Source organism: Crocodylus siamensis, chromosome 1 (genome assembly GCF_052110815.1).
Source record: "Crocodylus siamensis isolate JL-2025a chromosome 1, ASM5211081v1, whole genome shotgun sequence".
NCBI lineage: Eukaryota > Metazoa > Chordata > Crocodylia > Crocodylidae > Crocodylus > Crocodylus siamensis.
Genome location: NC_143395.1, coordinates 423735395 through 423754880, shown reverse-complemented (window position 1 = coordinate 423754880; position 19486 = coordinate 423735395). Strand labels below are relative to the sequence as shown.

The 19486-nt window shown below is 56.8% G+C and overlaps 2 protein-coding genes across 3 annotated transcripts; both read left to right on the top strand.

Annotated features, from left to right (window-relative positions):
• Nucleotides 1-871: 871 nt before the first annotated feature.
• LOC149875697 (uncharacterized) lies at nt 872-12113 on the top strand. Of its 2 annotated transcripts, none has more exons than XM_090031057.1 (6): nt 872-1183; nt 1733-1838; nt 3129-3286; nt 3711-3837; nt 5850-5966; nt 7759-12113. In XM_090031057.1, the coding sequence occupies exons 2-6, from the start codon at nt 1775-1777 to the stop codon at nt 9648-9650; spliced, it is 2358 nt and encodes a 785-aa protein (XP_089887183.1). In that variant the 5' UTR covers nt 872-1183; nt 1733-1774; the 3' UTR covers nt 9651-12113. The 2 variants fall into 2 exon arrangements, with proteins under 2 accessions (XP_089887183.1, XP_089887184.1); XM_090031058.1 differs by having other exon boundaries at nt 1043-1635.
• A 1794-nt stretch (nt 12114-13907) lies between these two features.
• Nucleotides 13908-18026, top strand: LOC149875696 (uncharacterized). Its single transcript, XM_090031076.1, has 2 exons — nt 13908-17389; nt 17906-18026. The coding sequence occupies exons 1-2, from the start codon at nt 16297-16299 to the stop codon at nt 17950-17952; spliced, it is 1140 nt and encodes a 379-aa protein (XP_089887202.1). The 5' UTR covers nt 13908-16296; the 3' UTR covers nt 17953-18026.
• Nucleotides 18027-19486: the final 1460 nt, after the last annotated feature.

Genomic DNA, 19486 nt, shown 5'->3' with positions numbered 1-19486 from the left:
GCTTCCCAGCTCGGTGCTGGGCAGCGTGGATCTGCCTTGCCGCTTCCTCCGCGGCGGCTGGGGACCACCCGCGCAGCTCCGGTTCAGCGTTTGTGCTCTGGGAGGCACCGATCCGCCCCTCCGCTTCTGGTCCTGCCGCTTCTCCCCACCGTGCAACTCGCGGGCTCTCTTTTAAACTTCCCGCTTGATCCAGGAGCCTGGATCGGGGAAGTGATTGCTCCGCCCCCTGAGTCTGGGCTGAAGGAGCCTCCTGCAGCTCCCTAGTCCGGGTAACTCCTGGACAGGTGCTTTTTACCCCCTCATCCAAATCACTGATGAAGATGTTGAACAGTGTGGGCCCGAGGACCGAGCCCTGCGGAGCCCCACTGCCCACATTCCTCCAGGCTGAGAAGGACCCATCCACCACCACGCTCTGGGTGCGGCCCTCCAGCCAGCTGGCGACGCATCGGACTGTGTGGGTGTCGACACCACAGCCCAGGAGTTTCTCTACGAGCGCAGCCTCCGACTTCTGGCAGCTCCAGCTCTGGGCGCCGTGGCCGCAGCCCCTGGGTCTCTGCATCCGACTGAGGTCGTGGGCACCCCTTGGACCACCGCGGCCCTTCCCCATCCCTGGCAGGGCCAGCTGGAAGGAGCCACTGCCAGGGCCTCACCAAGCTCCTGCATGTCCTTGCCCACGACGCGAGGGCCGCGAGCAGGGTGGATTTCATCAGGGCCCAACTCCAGCCGAAGCTTCTCCTGTGGGGACTTCGGCAGCGGTAAGCGTATCGTGTTTCTGAGGGAGAGTTGCGTCAACCACCTGATAGCGGCATCCGCCATGACGGGACAGTACTTACCCTCCTTCCTGCTGACGACAGCCCGCCTGGAGGCGGGGCCCTGGTTGCCCCTGGCGCGGAGGAAGCGAGACCCCGCCCCTGCCCGTTTGCAAAGCCCCCTGGGAGGAGCCCGCGGCCCCGCCCTCCGGCCCGCCCGGGAAGCGGCGGGAGGAGGCTCGGAGGCTGCCCGGGTGCGGGCGGCGGGGCCCGGATCTCCCGTCCCTGGTCGGCTTGGTGCCGTCGCCTTTCCCGCAGCCGCCGCCCGCCGTGCCCGGCGTGAGCGCGGGGCAGAGCCCGGCCCGGCCCCCGCCGACGAGACCCCTGCTGAGGAGACGGGGACCTCCCTTCCCGGCGGGAGCAGGGCCCAGCAGGTCTGCAGGCAGGGGCTGAGGGGACAGAAGCCCCTCGTGGCGTCCCGACCGGAGCCGGTGCAGCACCGAGAGCTCGGGGGCGGGACGCGATGCAGGCCACGCAGCCCCCAGGCCAGGCCGACCTGCCCTCCGCCACCCCAGCTCTGGCACCGCCGGACGAGCCCCGCTCCCCAGAGCCCTGGCGCCAGCTCTTCCGTGGCCTGCGCTACCGGGAAGCCGAGGGCCCGCGGGAGATTTGCAGCCGCCTGTGGGAGCTGTGCCAGCGCTGGCTGGAGCCCCGGCGCCGCAGCAAGGAGCAGATGCTGGAGCTGGTGGTGCTGGAGCAGCTCCTGGCCATCCTGCCCCCGGAGATGCGGAGCTGGGCATGCAGGGGCCGCGTGGAGACCTGCGCCCAGGCCGTGGCCCTGGCTGAGGGGGCTTGGCTGGGGCAGGTGGAGGACGGGAAGCTCCCGGTGAGAGCGTTTGTCTGGTGCCATCCGCACCTCCCCGTGTCCAGGGGACGTCCCCCCCAGATCCCGGCTCCCCAGTGACACGTTTGTGTGTCCCCAGGTCACGGTGCGTGTGGAGGTCGAGGAGGTGTCCTCAGACACGATGCAGCCCCCCGGGGCCCTGCTGGAGCCTGGGGACTTCTGTGAGCAGCCGCCGAAGGCCCACGGTGAGGACAGGCCCCCGGCGGGGGCAGGAGATGGGGAAACCCCAGGGCCCAAGGATGAGCTGCCCCATGTCACCACAGAGGAGCCCCCGCCCCACCCTGAGCCAGGCCCTTGCCAGCCTTCTTGATGTACAAGGTTAACCTGGGCTCGACACCCAAAGAGCAACAGTTCCCTCCCCACACACCACGCCATTATGACTGTTGACTCCTGGGTTTAGGCCAGTTGATTTTCAGGGCTAACTAAAAAGAAAATGGGGCTGGGAGGGGTTGCAGGCACAAAACAAGTGCTGAAAGGGGGGACAGCGAGCAGAGCAGACAGTAGCCGGTGGCTCTTGAATGAGCGCAAGGAGCCCGAGGCAGGTGAGTTATGGGAAACAGCCCTGGGCGTGGGTCTGGGTGCCTGAGTGGCTGTCCTGGGCTCAGGGTGAGAGGCTCTAATGCCGGCTGCTGCCCGGGACGGGGGCACAAGATTACAAAGCCACGTGGCTCAGGTGGGACAGGACCGTGGTCAGTATGAGCAGTTTGAGGTCCCAGATGTTTCTCACTACCTTTGTGCAGCTCCCTACATAAAAGATGCTTTATGCCTGTTGGCTCTTGCCATGCTGCCATGGTTGCAATCAGGGATCTCGTTGCTGTTCTAATGATCAGCGTTGTAATAATATCAATCGATAAGAGGCCGGTGCTGGCCTCCTTGTCACTGTTAGGCTGAGGCTGGTTCAAGTGATGGGCAACTGAGATTCCCCAGGGACTTCCAGCTGGTCCCGGTGCAGTTAACCCAGGCCTCCATCCTGGTGCAGACCTGCGGGACAGGGGAGACCTTGGAGCTGTCAGCACATGGAAGCTTCTCAGGCAGGTGCCCCAAACCAAGCCCATCCCCTAATCTCTCGGCCATAAGTGTTCAGTGGATCAGTGCTCCAACAGATGTGTGGTGGTTGTTCTCCCTGTGCCCCTGGAAGCATTTCACATGACTACTGTGCATTTCCCCTCTTCCCCCCTGAAAATGTGAATGTGACACAACACCAACATTGCGGCAGCTTCTTTCCTAGCAGCGATGTCCCTGCTGGCTCTGACACGGTGCTGTGATCACCACTTGCACTGGGACATGTCTCGGGGCTCATTTCAAGCCTTGTGCCTGCGAAGGTTTATGAGCAAGAGCTGTGGGATCATGAATCTCCCTTCTTCCACACGCTGCCACCTCCAGCTCCCTTCACCCCATGCCAGTCCAGGAGACGAGCGGGGCTTTCCCCTGCCACCACCCCAGGGCTCACCTGTGCACTCTCTTCCCATCTGCAGGTTCCGGGACTCTGAGCAGAGCAGATGAGCAGCCTCCCGAGGAAGGGCCTGTCAACCCGGACCTGCAGAGACCCTCCCCAGGGAGACGGGGACAGAGCGGCTCCCTGACAGCTGGGCCGGGGCAGGGCAGACTGGCGAAGCAGGGGGAGAGCATGGAGGTGAGCAGGGCACGAGCTTGAGGTGGGGGTGGGAGTGCAACTGGGACAGAGGCCAGGAGGAGGCAGGGGTGCTGTCAAGAGTCTGGGGAGCAGAGACCTGAAGAGTGAAGTCTCTGGTGACAGCATTGCAAACACCCCAGGCTGCATTAGCAGCAGCACGCTCTGGCGTGCAGAGAGCCAGGGGTGCTGGCATGGGAAGGCTGGTCGGGGTCTCTGGAGCTGGGTTCCCTGCCTCTGAATGTGCTGCCTGGGCTGCCTCCAAGGGCCGAGGAAATGGAGCAAGTTGAGCTAGGCTGAGGCTGACACACGAGCTCGTATGTCCACAGCTGCCTCCATAGCTAAGCTGCAAATACTTGTAGCAGAGCAAGTACAGACAGGGCCACGGGGGCCGGAGACACTGATGCTGTAACGCTTGTACCTGCAGCTCCAGGAGGTCTTTAAGGACATGGCAGTGTATTTCACACGGGAGGAGTGGGAGCTGCTGGAAGAGGAAGACAAGGGGCTTTACCGGGACCAGATGCTGAGGAACTACCAAGCCCTCGTTTCCCTGGGTAAAGCTCTGGTTCTTGCTTTGCCCTAGAGCCATGTGAGCGATGAAGCGGTATTGTCTTCTCCCTTGTTTTAACAGCCTCTCACCCCATTCTCATTAAGAAATTAGGCGACTGTGGCATTGATGCCTACACAGTCAGATGGGTCACAAATTGGCAGGAGGGCCGCACCCAGTGAGTGGTGGTGGACGGCTCTGTTTTGACCTGGAGGTATGCTGGCAGTGGGGTCCTCCAGGGCTTGGTCCTCAGCCCTGCACTGTTCAACATCTTCATCACCAGCTTGGACAAATTCACAGATGACACTAAGATGGGGGTGGGGAGGAATGTGGGCATGCTGGAATAGAGGGACAGGCTGCAACTAGATCTAGAAAGGTAATGGGTAGGTGGATGAGAACAGGATGGGATTCGGTACTGACAAGTCCAAGGTACTGCACGTATGGAGGAAGAGCCAGCAGCGTACCTACAGGTTGGGGAACCCTTCTCCTCAGCAAAGAGGCAGAAAAGGATCTTGGAGTCATTATTGATGCCAAAATGTATATGGCCCAGCAATGGGTCAGAGAGCCTAACCGCACCTTGTCATGCATCTACAGATGCATCCTGAGCAGGTCCAAGGAGGTGATCCTTCCCCTCTGTGTGACACTGGTCACGCCACAGTGGAAGTACTGCGTCCAGGTCCAGGTGCCGCACTTCAGGAGAGATGTGGACAACATGGAGAGGGTCCAGAAGAGGCCACTTGCATGATCAGGTAGCAGCAGGACTGGCCCTACGAGGAGTGGCAACAGGACCTGAACCTGTTCAGCCTCCAAAGTAGAAAGCAGAGGGGGATCTGGTGGCTGTCTGCAAACTGGCAAAGGGGGACCAGCAGGCAATGGGAGAGTCCCTATTCCCCAGAGCACTACCTGGAGTAATGAGGAATAATGGCCATAAGTTGACTGAGAGTAGATTCAGACTAGGTATCAGAAGGTGCTACTTCACAGTCAGGGTGGCTAGAAGCTGAAACCAACTTCCAAGAGAAGCGGTGCTCACCCCTACCCTGGGGATCTTCAAAAGGAGGCTGGATAATCACCTAGCCAGGGTTGTTTGACCCCAGGATTCATTCCTGCCCATGGCAGGGGTCGGAATTGATGATCTACTAGGGTCCCTTCCAACCCTACCAACCATGAAACTGAACTTTTGGCTGGGGGCTTAAATCCCTTTGCTCATCACTGCTCTGTCCTTAATGAGACCTCACATCTCACACTTGTATATATTCCTCCTTCATTTGATCCAACCACCTTCCCTGGAGTCTTCCTCCTTGATAACATGATTTCCCTTTGCCTTCTCACCATGATCATATCATTTCCCATTCATTGTGCCTAAAAATGCAGTAACAGCCATTCCTTGGGCAGTTATTTTGAGTTTCATAGATTTCATAGACATTAGGGCTGGAAGGGGCCTTGGAAGATCATCGAGTTGCTCCCTCTCTTGCTTAGTGTGTCCAGTCCAAACTCATTTCCACTCATTTGCCTGGAATTACACTGGTGTTTGGTTTCCTATGACCGTGCTTCCACTACCTGGATGAAAAGGACCATCCTCTTCTCCGCGCTGTGCCTTCCCTTTCATCCTAAATGTCCATCCTCCCTTGTCCTACAAGTCCTCAGTATAATTCCTGACTTCATTGGCTCCATTCCCCAAATTTCAGTTGCTTATTCTGCATCCGGTACCAGTGGCTAAACTCAGGCCCTCTCAGAGGTTGTGAGAGGCCCGGGCCACTTCCATTTTTTGAGGCTCCTGGTCTATTCAAAAATGAAATGCCAGAACTTGTGGTATATTTTAAATGTTTACACTGAAGAAATTAACACTTTTAACAAACAAAAAATACAATGCAATAATTTGTAATAAATGTTCCTTTTTTCTTTAACACAGTCTAAATTTGAGGCCCTCCATGAATGAGAGGCCTGGGCCAAATGGCCCTCCTGCGTGCCCCCCCCCGTTATAGGCCCTGGTTAAACTTATTCTACCCGCTGCCCAAACAGGATATCGAGGTCCCACACCTGATTTGATCTGCCGTATCCAGCGAGGACAGGTGGAGCTGTGGGTCTGTGATGATGAGGACTGTGGGGCAATCTCGAGGGTGGAGGACCTGCTGCCTGGTGAGTTGTGGCTGTCCCCTCCACCCAACTGCCCTCTCACAAACGCTCTGTGCCCAGGGTGAAAGGGAGCCTGGAAACTGGAGACCTGCCCTGTGCTGCCATTTCAGGGTGCTGACCTCAAATAGCTTATGCTGTCATGTTTGCAGACAGGTCTTGTTCCTCTCCCTGAAATTCAAAGTGTGGAAACTATCAGTAGGCTTTTTGCCAAAGACCCCCAATGTTTGACATGGCCCCTTCCTTATTTAATATCAAAGTAAACTTTAACAGTAATTATTACAAGTTCCTCCCTACAATACCACCTGACACATGGCTCCTTTAGACATTACAGCAGCAGTGTTTGGTGGTGCTCTCCTCGTGTCCTCTGCTGCATGTGGGAGATGTTTGTTTCTGGCTTTCCCGCTGTTCACATTGAAATTGCACGACCGCTCCGCAACTCCCCTGAATAGGAGCATGCACACAACACCCTCTTCCTGTGTTTGTCCACTACTTTACTAACTTTCTCATGTCAAACTGTTTAATCCTCAAGTTCCTTACCAGCTGAACAGTTTTTCACCACTGATAATTATAGGTAAGTTTTTGGGTTTTTTTAAGCTCTTCCAGTACTCAAATGATGGTTTTCTATGGTATTTTCTATGATATTTATGGCTGTATAGATCAGAGAAACATCCCATGATAAGAGCTATTTGGGACCAGAGGTGTTCTTAGGAATTCTGCCTCTTTTATACAGTGGGCAACGCTTTGCTTGTTGCTTCAAATGTATTCCTTGTGCCATTGTAGATAAGGGTCTAAAGGAAACCACCAAAAGGATGAGAATACAAACAAACAGTCAATCCGCCCTTCTCAACCTCTGATGTGACTGATATTTTTGAGGCCCTGGTGGCCGTGCTCCAGGGATGTACCATGTTCTGTAGCCACTTTGCAGATATTCCAAAACCCGTCCAGAAGTTGTGCTTGCATTTCCTTGTCTAGCATAGTTAACATTGCAGCCACTTAGAGCTCCAGCTATTTCACTGATTCCCCTCTTTGCAGCTTGGGAGGGTGCTGTTTTAGCAATCTTTTCTATTTCGAGTGACAGGTGCTACAAGGCGTACCCTGCCATACATCTTCCCTCCTTGCACCAGGGGTTTTCTGTTGGGCTGGGCTCCCCCTATCCTTTTCCTGGGCAAGAGGAACCCACAGGGAAGTGGGAGCCAAGGTTTTCAGGTGCTCTGCACTTGCCTTTCTCAGGGGTGGCAGCGTGGCATTTTGTAGAGACTGCCCTGCTGCAAGTAGCTCCACCACACTAACCAGTCCTAGGAGGGTGTAGTTTTCAGGACTTAGACAGGACTAATCTTTTGGTTCTTCTGCCCCACTTATCTTCACCCTCATCGGCACAGTCTCTCACTTCTAGGCTTTTTGCACCCCCCCAGCCATTTTTGTTGGACAAGAGAGAGGCTGGGGCTGTACCTGGTGTCTCCTGGTCCAGTTGACCTGGAGCACATGATGTGTGTAATCCTGGTGTCAGGGTGTTTGAAGTGGGTGAGATTCAGAAGATTTCATTTTGTGGGGGGAAGTGAATCCTTCACTGTTTGCACCAGAATCTCCCCTGTGCCATTTCCTCTCTGTGGCGCTGAGTGTCACAAAGCCTGACGCTCAGCCCAGAGTCTGTGTGCAGGGTCGTGCCAAGGCCTTTGTCCCAGTGCAGATCCTGTGATGTGGAGGCTGCCTGGGATTCATTAGCAGAGGAAAGCTCCATGACTTCATTCCCTGGCAGCAGGGCAGGGACTAACTTGATATTTTTCCTCCCATGCAGGACATGCCTGGCTGCTGAGTAGAAATGAGGGGCAGGCTCCTGAGGAAGGGCCTGGAACGCTGGAGCCACCAGGGTCTTCCCTGGGGAGTAGGGGTGAGGTGGCTTCCCTAAGCCCAGCGAAGCACCAGTGCCACAAGGGTCAGAGGATGCCCCCAAGACAGGAGAATGTAGCAGTGAACGGGGTCCCATCTCTAGTTGTATATTGGAATGAAGAAGGGAAAGAAGCCAGAAACAGCCCGAGGTGCAGGGAAGAATTTGTGGTGCGGCGACGCCTGAAGAGACAGAAAACAAAGGTCCACCATAGAGAGAGACTGCATGCAAACCAAGGCAGTGGGGATGGCCTCCGGGGGCAGCAGGAGTCCACCACCAAGCCCAGGGGGAGAACCCAGCCCTGCCCTGAGTGCACAAAAGGTTTTAGCTGCCCGTTGCACCTGGCTCTGCACAAGATAAAGCATGCTGGGGAGAAGCCCCATGTTGGTACCAAGTGTGAGAAGAGCTTGATCTGCCTCTCTGTGCAGAGGAGGCAGCAGCCACACTGCTGTGCAAGGTGTGGGAAGAGCTTCAGGCAGCCCTCCAGCCTGGCCAAGCACAGGTGCATGCATGCAAGGGAGAAGTGTCATCCTTGTTCTGTGTGTGGGAAGAGCTTCATCTCCTCGTCCAAGCTGGCTGGACACCAGCGCATCCACACAGGGGAGAAGCCGTATAACTGCTCTGAGTGTGGGAAGAGCTTCAGTGGTTCCTCCATGCTGGCCCAGCACCAGCACATCCACACAGGGGAGAAGCCATATCAGTGCTCTGAGTGTGGGAAGAGCTTCAGTTATTCCTCCGTACTGGCCACGCACAAGCGCATGCACACAGGAGAGAAGCCATATCAGTGCTCTGAGTGTGGAAAGAGCTTCACCCAGCCCTCCCACCTGGCCCAGCACCAGAGCATTCACACGAGGGAGAAGCCATATCAGTGCTCGGAGTGTGGGAAGAGCTTCACTCGCTCCTCCCACCTGTCTGAGCACCAGCGCATCCACACAGGGGAGAAGCCATATCAGTGCTCTGTGTGTGGGAAGAGCTTCACTCGCTCCTCCCACCTGTCTCAGCACCAGCGCATCCACACAGGGGAGAAGCCATATCAGTGCTCAGAGTGTGGGAAGAGCTTCACTCACTCCTCTCACCTGTCTGAGCACCAACGCATCCACACAGGGGAGAAGCCTCATCAGTGCTCTGAGTGTGGGAAGAGCTTCATTTCTTCCTCCGTGCTGGCCAAGCACAAGAGCATGCACACAGGAGAGAAGCCATATCAGTGCTCGGAGTGTGGGAAGAGCTTCAGTTGTTCCTCTGTGGTGGCCAAGCACAAGCGCATGCACACAGGAGAGAAGCCATATCAGTGCTCTGAGTGTGGGAAGAGCTTCAGTTGGTCCTCTGTGCTGGCCAAGCACAAGCGCATGCACACAGGAGAGAAGCCATATCAGTGCTCCGAGTGTGGGAAAAGCTTCAGTTACTCCTCCGATCTGGCCAACCACCAGCGCATCCACACAGGGGAGAAGCCGTATCGCTGCTCTGAGTGTGGGAAGAGCTTCACTTGGTCCTCCCACCTGTCTGATCACCAGCGCATCCACACAGGGGAGAAACCATATCAGTGCTCTGAGTGTGGAAAGAGCTTCACCCAATCCTCCAGCCTGGCCAAGCACAAGCGCATCCACACAGGGGACAAGCCGTATCAGTGCTCTGTGTGTGGGAAGAGCTTCAGCTCCTCATCCCAGCTGTCTCGACACCAGCTCATCCACACAGGGGAGAAGCCACATCAGTGCTCTGTATGTGGGAAGAGCTTCACCCAGCCCTCCCGCTTGACCCAGCACCAGTGCATCCACAAAGAAGAGAAGGTACATCATTCCTCTTAGTGTAGTTTCATAGTTTCATAGTTTCATAGTAGCTAGAGTCGGAAGGGACCTAGGTAGATCATCTAGTCCGACCCCCTGCCTTGGCAGGAAAGAGCACTGGGGTCAGATGACCCCAGCAAGGTGCTCATCTAACTTCCTTTTAAAAATCCCCAGGCTAGGAGCCTGCACCACTTCCCCTGGAAGCTGGTTCCAGGCCCTAGCCGCCCTGACTGTGAAGTAGCGCCTCCTAATATCTAATCTAAACTTACCCTCCGCCAGCTTGTGACGATTATTCCTGGTCACTCCTGGCAGCGCACGGGGGAACAGGGACTCCCCCAATACCTGCTGATCCCCCCTGACCAGTTTGTAGCAGGCCACAAGGTCCCCCCTTAACCTTCTCTTGTGGAGGCTAAACAGGTTCAGGTCCCGTAGCCTCTCCTCATAAGGCCTGCCCTGCTGACCCTTGATCATACGAGTGGCCCTCCTCTGAACTCTTTCCATATCGTCCACGTCCCTCTTGAAGCGTGGCGCCCAGAACTGGATGCAGTACTCCAGCTGCGGCCTGACCAGTGCCGCATAGAGGGGGAGGATCACCTCCCTGGACCTGCTCGAGATGCCTCTGTGGATGCATGACAGGGTACGGTTGGCCTTCTTGACTGCCTCCCCACACTGCCGGCCCATGTTCATCGTGGAGTCAATGACGACTCCAAGATCCTTTTCCGTCTCCGTGCTGGCAAGAGGGGAGTTCCCCAACCTGTAAGTGTGGTGCCGGTTCTTCCTCCCCATGTGCAACACCTTGCACTTATCAGTGTTAAACCCCATCCTATTCTCATCCGCCCACCGTTGCAACCTGTCAAGGTCAGCTTGTAGCCTATTGCACCCTTCTAGTGCACCCACATCCCCCCACATCTTAGTGTCATCAGCAAACTTGAACAGGGTGCTTTCTACCCCGTCATCCAAGTCACTGATGAAGATGTTGAACAGTGCGGGCCCGAGGACCGAGCCCTGCGGAACCCCACTGCCCACGTCCTTCCAGGTCGAGAAGAACCCATCCACTACCACCCTCTGGGTGCGGCCCTCCAACCAGTTGGCGACCCATTTGACCGTGTGGGCATCGACACCACAGTCTCCCAGCTTTTTGATGAGGACAGGGTGAGAGACAGTGTCGAAAGCCTTCCGGAAGTCCAGAAAGACTACATCCACAGCAACCCCTGCATCTAATGATTTGGTGACCTGATCGTAAAAGGCCACCAGGTTGGTCTGACAAGACCTGCCACTGATGAACCCATGTTGGTTGCCCCTGAGCATGCATTCCCCTGCAAGGCCCTCCTGGATGTGTGCCAGGATAATTTTTTCAAAGAGCTTACCCGGGATTGAGGTAAGACTAACTGGCCTGTAATTTCCCGGGTCCTCTTTTTTTCCCTTTTTGAAGATAGGGACCACATTGGCCCTCTTCCAGTCCTCCGGCACCTCACCAGAGCACCACGAGTGCTCATAGAGCCGCGCCAGGGGTCCCGCAATGACCTCGGCCAGTTCCTGTAGAACCCTAGGGTGAAGATCGTCCGGACCAGTGGACTTGAACACGTCCAGCCTCTCCAGAAGTACCCTAACTAACTCCTCGCTAACCCCTGGCCCAGGCGTGTCTCTCCCGGGGCCCGAGGGGGGCCCAACAGGGAGGTGGCTGAACTGGTCCCTACTTAGGAAGACAGAGGCAAAGAAATCGTTAAATATGTTAGCTTTATCATCTGGCGTGATGACTAAGTTGCCCATCGTGTCCTGCAGGGGCCCCACATTACCCGGGACCCTCTTTTTACCCCCTGTGTATTTGAAGAAGGACTTCTTATTGTCCTTAATCCGGGAAGCTAGTCCTATCTCCATCTCTGCCTTGGCCCTCGCTGACTGCCCCCCTACATCCTCGGGCGACTGTAACATAGTCCTTCTTGGTGATGACCCCATCTCTCCATTGGAAGAACTTCACCTACTCGTCCAGGTTGTGCCGAACACCAGTGTATCTACACAGGGGAGAAGCTCCATCGGTGCACTGAGTATTGGAAAAGCTTCACTCATCTCTCCCACCCATCCTGGAATCAACACGTCCACACCCTGAAGCATCCCTAATTCAGCCAGGAGTGCAGGAAGGGTATGGAGATGTCTGCCTGCTCAGCATCCACCAGTGGTGCAATCAGCCAAGTATCCTCATGCTGGTGGACTGCAGAAAGATTTCCCTCAGCCTGTGTCTCTTGTTGGGAACAGTGGGAGTCTAGAGCCCAGAGGCTGGCCCACAAAGTTTGATTGTGGGGAGGGGTTAAGAAGAAACACCTGTCGTATATTTAGTCAGGCTTCTGGCCTGCTTGACTAGAAAATCAGACAATGACCAGTAGTGGTCATACTGCTTATTTCAGTTGCATGTTGACATAAGAAATCCTGCATACCGTATTACCCTGCGCACAGATGTTTCATTTAAGTAAACTGCCTGTAGGTCTGTGTGTAATTTATTATCTTTTTGGTTTCTCCAAAGTTATTTTTTTCTCTTTCTCTGGCTTAAGTATAAATATGATTGTAAACTTATAGAGTAGGATTCCTTTGAAACAGACAAGTGGGTGATTCCACTTAGAAAAGCTGCTGACCCAATGTATTCTCTCATGAATTCCCTGCTAGCAAAGTTCCTGGACTGAACATGGTGCCTTGTGGTTGGTGTCTGTGTCCTCTCCAGAGCTGTGCCATGGGAACCCTCAACCCTTTCCAGGGCAGATCTCTCTGACTTCCCAGCCCCTTGTCTTTCAGAGGAGTCACTGTTACGCAGAGTTTGTTGCTAACCCTCAGGAGCAGGAGTTGGTCCCACTCAAGGCTTCTCTCCCCTGCCCCGCTGTGCAGCCAGGACCCTGCCCTCTTGAATGAACCCTGGGCAAGAGGCAGTAGGGTCCCTTATGTCAGTGCAGTGCGGTAGGAGGGGTGAAGGTGGTGAAGCTTGTGGAGGTCCTCCCTCCCCTCTGGAAGGGTGGGGAAAGTATAAAAATATTCTCCTGGTGAAATGCAGGACATTGTAATCCCCAACTCAGAATACTGAGGCCTTCCTGCAAGTGTCACAGCCATTTGACTGCATGATGATGCTCGGGATGTGTACTGCTGCACAGCTGCCCACGGGACCGGTCCACCCATCAGCGGACTGGCCCCTGGCAGGGAGTCTGCCCCCCCCACTGCTACCCGCAGGGAGGGAGGATGGTAGGGAGGGAAACCTCCCTCCCTGGAAGTCCCTGCCCTGTTCTAGTGTGCGGAAGACAGGTGACTGTGTTCACACAGAGGTGGCTGGGCTGCGCTCAGGCTCCTGCTGAGACAGGTGCCTGTGACTGCCCCCAAGTCAGGGAGCAAGCAAGGTGAGCATGAGCGAGAGACCCCGTGTGCAGATGCTGGGGGCAGAGGTCAGAGACGAGAGCCGACAGAGCACAGCCTTTGCACCAGAGGCAGTTGCAGGACTCTGTTCCCCTGGGACAGGAGCGGGACAGGAGAGCTCTGAGCAGACCCTGGCTGTGAGCGGAGGCAGCAGTAGGGAGCAAAGCCTTTGGCAGAGGGGCTGGGGTGGGGCATGGGTGGCTGCTTAAGGGCCTGGGGTTGCTGCCACTGCCCATGAATGCCCTTGCCAGCTTCCCTGGATGGAGAGAGCAGGAGTGTGCTGTGGGCCGCAGGGCACAGCGAGACGGGAGGGCAAGAGGAGTGGTGCAGTGACTAAGGGAAGGGCTCCCCTCTTTCCCCCCATGGATATCAGATCCCTTCTCGGAGGTATATCCTGGCTGTTTTCTGCTCTGTGCTTTCCCTCTTTGAGGCCTTCAGAACCGCTCTTTGCTTCGGGACATCATCTCTATGACAGTGGGTCCCAGTCTTTGGTATGCAGACAACCTGTCATGGGTACATGTGCTCCACCCAGACCTTCCAGACATGAGGGTGAGAGCGAGCTGCCTATGTGTACACAAAGCCCAAACGTCCCTTATTGCATGTCTCTCGCACCCTTGTGGGTGGAAGCGCCCGGCCCTGTCAGTGCAGCTTGCAGGTCGGGGCCCCGGGGCCCTGCTCTGCTTCTTAGTCTCTTGCTGGCTCTGAGAAGCAGGTAGTGAAGCGGCAGGGGCTGCTGCTGAGCAGGATTGCAGAGCATGGGGTTGGGGCTGGTGGCAGTGCAGAGCCTGCACCCGGGGGAGCTCGACTGGGCAGTGTGTGGGTGTGAGGGAGGGTGGGGGTGTGGGGACCGCTCCAATCCCTTCAAGACACACAGCCCTGGTATGCAGTGTCATCAGCAACAGGCAGGGGCCCTTATGGCACTCGTGCCTGGCGCAGGTGCCCGGTGGGCCAAACCTCCTAGGTCCATTGCACCTTGCAGTGGTGTAGTGAGGACAAGGTGCCAAACATTCCCAATTGTGCCTCGCCTAGTCCAGGACATTTAAATGGAAGGTATCATACAAATGGAAATGCCCCTCCCAAGATTTCCTCATCTTTAGATAAGGTCCCTGTGCTGCTGAGCTTTTTCCGCAGCCCAGGTAGGGGACTTTTCCTCCCCTATAGGTACGCAGAGCTGCTGGTGAGATCAAATAACATGAGTGTGCGTGTGTCTGTGTGTGCAAGCAGTGCACACAAAGAAGTTGAGCTTGCTGCTCCAGAGATCTTTGTTCCTGGGCACCGTTGTTTGAAGGTGTGCCGTAGAGCATAAACCATTGAGGTATGTTGCTTCAGAGTTGATTTGTGCGCAGCAAATTGTGTGCAGCCGCAGCTGACAACAGCCCATGGCTGCACGGCCTGAGTCGGGAAATGGCTCCCACAGCAGCTAGGCGGGGCTGTGCCTGTGCAGCTAATGTTTGTATCACAGGTCAACTGCTCTCCCAGGACTGCAACCTGACAACCTGCATTCTCAGTCCCATGGTACCCCTTGATGGGCACAGTTAGGAGGGTTGTTGGCTCTGACTCAGGCCCTCGCTGTAGTATGTGAACTGGAACTGACTGATGACGACAGGACAGGCCCCATTGCCCCCAGCCCAGCCGGAACAGGGAGGGCACAGCTGAGCCCAGCAGTGTGTGCCTGCCCCAGACACTGCACAGCAGATTAAGGAGGGTGAAGGTACTTGAGCTTCACCCCCATGGTCTTGTAGTCTCCCATGAAGCTCCCAGGGCTTCTTAGCCTGTCGTTGGTGTCCACGTGGACAAGGACCATCGGGTAATGCTCATTGGGGCGGACCGGTTTAGGGAGTCTTGCTGTAACATCTGTCATCCTAGCTGCTGGAAGGTAGCAGAGCTCTTGAGCAAAGGGTAACGACAATAGGGAGGGAGTTGGGGAACATGACTCGTGAGACGAGGCTGAGGGAGTTGGGTTTATTTCAGTTGGAAAATACCAGACTGAGAAGGGATTTAATAACAGCTTTCAGCTCCCTGAAGGGTGCTTCCAAAGAGGATGGACTGTTGTTCTCAGAGGTGACAAGTGACAGAGCAAGGAGCAACGGTCTCAAATTGCCTCAAGGGAAGTTCAGGTTAGTATTAGGGAGATTCGTCTCAGGAGGAGGGTGATGAAACACTGGAGCAGGCCCCGCAGGGAGGTGGTACAGTCTCCATCCTTGGAGGTGTTGAAGACCGGGGTAGACAAAACCTGGGCTGGGATGATGTAGTTAGGGCTGGTCCTGCTTGGAGCGGGGCTGGTCCTGCGTGGAGTGGGGCTGGACTAGATGTGACCCCCGGAGGCCGCTTCAGCCCTCCTTGTCTGTGACTGCACGGCTAATCTTCTACGAGCGCAGCCTCCGACTTCTGGCAGCTCCAGCTCTGGGCGCCGTGGCCGCAGCCCCTGGGTCTCTGCATCCAACTGAGGTCGTGGGCACCCCTTGGACCACCGCGGCCCTTCCCCATCCCTGGCAGGGCCAGCTGGAAGGAGCCACTGCCAGGGCCTCACCAAGCTCCTGCATGTCCTTGCCCACGACGCGAGGGCCGTGAGCAGAGTGGATTTCATCAGGGCCCAAATCCAGCCGAAGCTTCTGCCGTTGGGACTTCGGCAGGGGTAAGCGTATCGTGTTTCTGAGGGAGACTTGCGTCAACCACCTGGTGAAGGCATCCGCCATGACGGGACAGTACTTGCATCCTTTTCTGCTCCGTATAGCCTGCCTGGAGGCGGGCCATGGTCCTCAAATGCGCTGCTGACCTAAAGGTCCCTTCACAGTTTGTGAGGCTGGGTTATTTGCTGCTGAAGGGATGCAATTGTACGTGTACTGTTCTGTCTTCCCTCGTGTTTAGCCACCAGCCAGCATTTGATAACCTTTCAAGGGCCCTGGTGGCGCCCCTTTTATCCAGCACCTGACCTACCAAACCAGAAGGATCAAGCCGGCGACCCCCTTCTGGAGATGGCATTGTTACATCTGGCTGTACTGCTGCACTGGGTGGTTTTTGAAGTGCCTGACACTGTCACGCTTGCAGGTGTGCAAGCAGGGAAATGCTCGTCAGCGCTGAGACGAGAGCGGCAGGGAAATGCTCGTCAGCGCTGAGACGAGAGCGGCGCTGCATCTGACCTAAACACATGGAAAGTGCTTTCGTTGACACGCGTCCCGCCGGCAGGTTGTGCGTGTTGACGTACGCCTCACTGCTTACACAACTGCACACGCTGCGGCACAGCTCACATCAGTTCGCGTGCACAGTAAGGGAATAAATGCTGGCGGTGCTGGATCCCGGGCTCTCCGTCAGCAGCAGGGAGATGAGCACGAGGCCGTCGCACGGGTCCGCCCCGCGCTGGACTATTTCGCTGCGCTTGGTGCGCCGCGGGGGCGTTGCTCAGGACCCTGCTCGCAGCCACCACTGCTGTCAGCTGTGCTCGGGGCGGGTAAAAGAAAGGGTAAACGCTCCCCCCCCACCTCCGAAACAAGGCTCGGCTGCTGAGGAGCCCGGCCTAAAAGGAGCTCCCGGCTCGCTCGAGGAGGGCGCAGAGCTCCTCTCCCGCCTGCTCGCAGGGACGGGCCTGGGGGCCAAGGCGGGCACTGGACCTTCCTGCGCCCAGGAGCCGGGGGTGCCCCCCGTCAGCGGGCCTGCCCCAGGACAACGGCCGGGGGCAGCTGGCTCTGGGGCTCCGCTGCGCGCCGGGGAGGGGCCGTGGGGCCTGGCACGGAGCAGGCGCGCACACGGCCTGAGCCCCGAGCACTTGGCACCGGGGTCGCAGCTGCCCCCCGGGGCCCGCTCAGTTTTACCGGCCCAGAAACGTGGTCGCTGTCTGCGGGCTCCCTCCCGGGTGGCCCCACGGACGAGCGGGCTGCGGCGGAAGCGGACCCCGCCCCTCCGCGGCTGCAAAGCCCCCTGGGAAGAGCCCGCGGCCCCGCCCTCCGGCCCCCCGGGAAGCGGCGGGAGGAGGCTCGGAGGCTGCCGGGCTGCGGGGCCCGGGTCTGCCGTCCCTGGTCGGCTTGGTGCCGTCGCCTTTCCCGCAGCCGCGCCCGGCGTGAGCGCGGGGAGAGCCCGGCCCGGCCCGGCCCGGCCGACGAGGCGCCTCCTGAGGAGACGTGGCCCTGCCGAGGGGGCTCGGCGGGGGCAGGCGGAGGACGGGAAGCTCCCGGGGAGAGCGTTTGTCTGGTGCCATCCGCAGCTCCCCGTGTCCGGGGGACGTCCCCCCCAGATCCCGGCTCCCCAGCGACCCGTTTGTGTGTCCCCAGGTCAGGTGCGTGTGGAGGTCGAGGAGGTGTCCTCAGGCACGATGCAGCCCCCCGGGGCCCTGCCGGAGCCTGGGGACTCCTGGGAGCAGCCGCCGAAGGCCCACGGTGAGGGCAGGCCTGGCGGGGGCAGGAGATGGGGACCCCCGGGCCCGAGGACGAGCTGCCCCATGTCGCCACAGCGGAGCCCCCCCCCAGCCCGAGCCAGGCCCTTGCCAGCCTTCCTGACGTACAAGGTTAACCCGGGCTCGACACCCAAAGAGCAACAGTTCCCTCCCCACACACCACACCATTGTCACTGTTGGCTCCTGGGTTTAGGCCAGTTGATTTTCAGGGCTCACTAAAAAGAAAACAGGGCTGGGAGTGGGGTCGCAGGCACAAAACAAGTGCTGCGAGAGAGGACAGGGAACGGAGCTGGTTGAAGTGATGGGCAACTGAGATTCCCCAGGGACTTCCAGCTGATCCAGGTGCAGTTAACCCAGGCCTCCGTCCTGGTGCAGACCCGCGGGACAGGGGAGACCTTTGAGCTGTCAGCACATGGAAGCTTCTCAGGCAGGTGCCCCGAACCAAGCCCTTGCCCAAATCTCTCTATCAGAAGTGTTGAATGGGTCCGTACTCCAACAGATCCGTGGTGGTTGTTCTCCCTGTGCCCCTGGAAGCATTTCACGTGACTGTACTGTGCATTTCCCCTCTTCCCCCCTGAAAATGTGGATGAGAGACAGCACCAACATGGCTTCAGCTTCTTTCCCAGCAGCGATGTCCCTGCCGGCTCTGACACAGTGCTGTGATCACCACCTGCACTGGGACACAGCTCAGGGCTCGTTTCCAGCCTTGTGCCTGTGGAGGTCTGTGAGCAAGAGCTGTGGGATCATAGATTTCATAGACATCAGGGCTGGAAGGGACCTTGGGAGATCATCGAGTCCAGCCCCCTGCCCAAAGGGCAGGAAGTCAGCTGGGGTCATAGGATCCCAGCAAGATAAGCATCCAATTTACTCTTGAAGGTGTTCAATGTAGGTGCTCGAACTACCTCCGATGGCAGACTGTTCCAAACTTTGGGGCTCGGACAGTAAAGAAATTCTTTCTTATGCCCAGCCTGAAACGGTCTTGCAGGAGTTTGTGACCGTTCGACCTCGTCATCCCTTGGGGCGCTCTGGTGAATAAACGTTCCCCCAGATCCTGGTGGTCACCCCTGATAAATTTATAGGTGGCCATCAGATCACCCCTGGGCCTACGCTTTTCCAGGCTAAAGAGTCCCATGTCTCTCAGCCTATCATTATAAGATCTGTTTTCCTGACCTCTGATCATGCGCATGGCTCTCCTCTGGACTCTCTCAAGCTTCTCCACATCCTTTTTGAATTGCGGAGCCCAGAACTGGACACAGTACTCCAGCTGCGGCCTCACCAAGGCCGAGTACAAGGGGAGAATGACGTTCCGGGATTTGCTCGAGAAGCATCTATGGATGCAAGCTAGCGTTTTGGTCGCTTTACTAGCCGCAGCATCGCATTGGAGGCTCATGTTCATCTTGTGGTCAATGATGACCCCCAAGTCTCTTTCTTCTGTAGTGCTATCCAACATGAGTCTCCCTTCTTCCACACACTGCCGCCTCCAGCTCCCTTCATCCTGTGCCAGTCCGGAAACAATGTGATGATGGTTTTGAGTTGTAGGCTGAAAACGGGAGTTGGATCTTCCTGTAGTTTTCATAGTAGTTGGAGCCTGAGAGTTGTCAGTAGGCTTCTCTGATGTAGTCTCTGTGCTTAAGAATAACTATTACTCCTCCTTTCTCTGCTGGGTTTATGACTATTTCATGGTCGAATATTAGAGGTTGTCCCGCCCTTCTCTGCAAGAGGGAGCACTTGTTGTTAGGGGTGCAGCGATAAGGATTTTTTCAGCTGATTCTTTGAATGTGCTAGGGAGAAGTAAATCCTTAGTGTTTAGTTTTTAAAAGTTGCATGTTCTGAGGCTTCAGTGATCTGAAATGATTGGCTGTAGGGGTGCACCGACAATGATTTTTGGCTTCCACTCTCTCCCTCTACTGCAGGCGCCTTGATCTACACCCCCAACCCCCACCCAGCCTTTCCTGCCCACGACACCAACACCCGGACTGTACGCCTTACCACTCATTAGTGGGGAAATGCACTGCCCCAGCCGGGACTATAATAAAGGGAGGGAGAAGGGATTTCATGCATTACAGAGCCACTTTGCACT

Excerpts from the sequence above, each read along its gene's own strand:
- LOC149875697 (XM_090031058.1), top strand. The coding sequence starts at position 1,273 with ATGCAGGCCACGCAGCCCCCAGGCCAGGCCGACCTGCCCTCCGCCACC. Across the intron at positions 3,287-3,710 it reads AGCAGGGGGAGAGCATGGAG|CTCCAGGAGGTCTTTAAGGA; the intron begins GTGAGCAGGGCA and ends TTGTACCTGCAG. Across the intron at positions 5,967-7,758 it reads GGTGGAGGACCTGCTGCCTG|GACATGCCTGGCTGCTGAGT; the intron begins GTGAGTTGTGGC and ends CCTCCCATGCAG.
- LOC149875696 (XM_090031076.1), top strand. The coding sequence starts at position 16,297 with ATGCTGGCGGTGCTGGATCCCGGGCTCTCCGTCAGCAGCAGGGAGATG. Across the intron at positions 17,390-17,905 it reads GCAGCCGCCGAAGGCCCACG|ATCCGTGGTGGTTGTTCTCC; the intron begins GTGAGGGCAGGC and ends GTACTCCAACAG.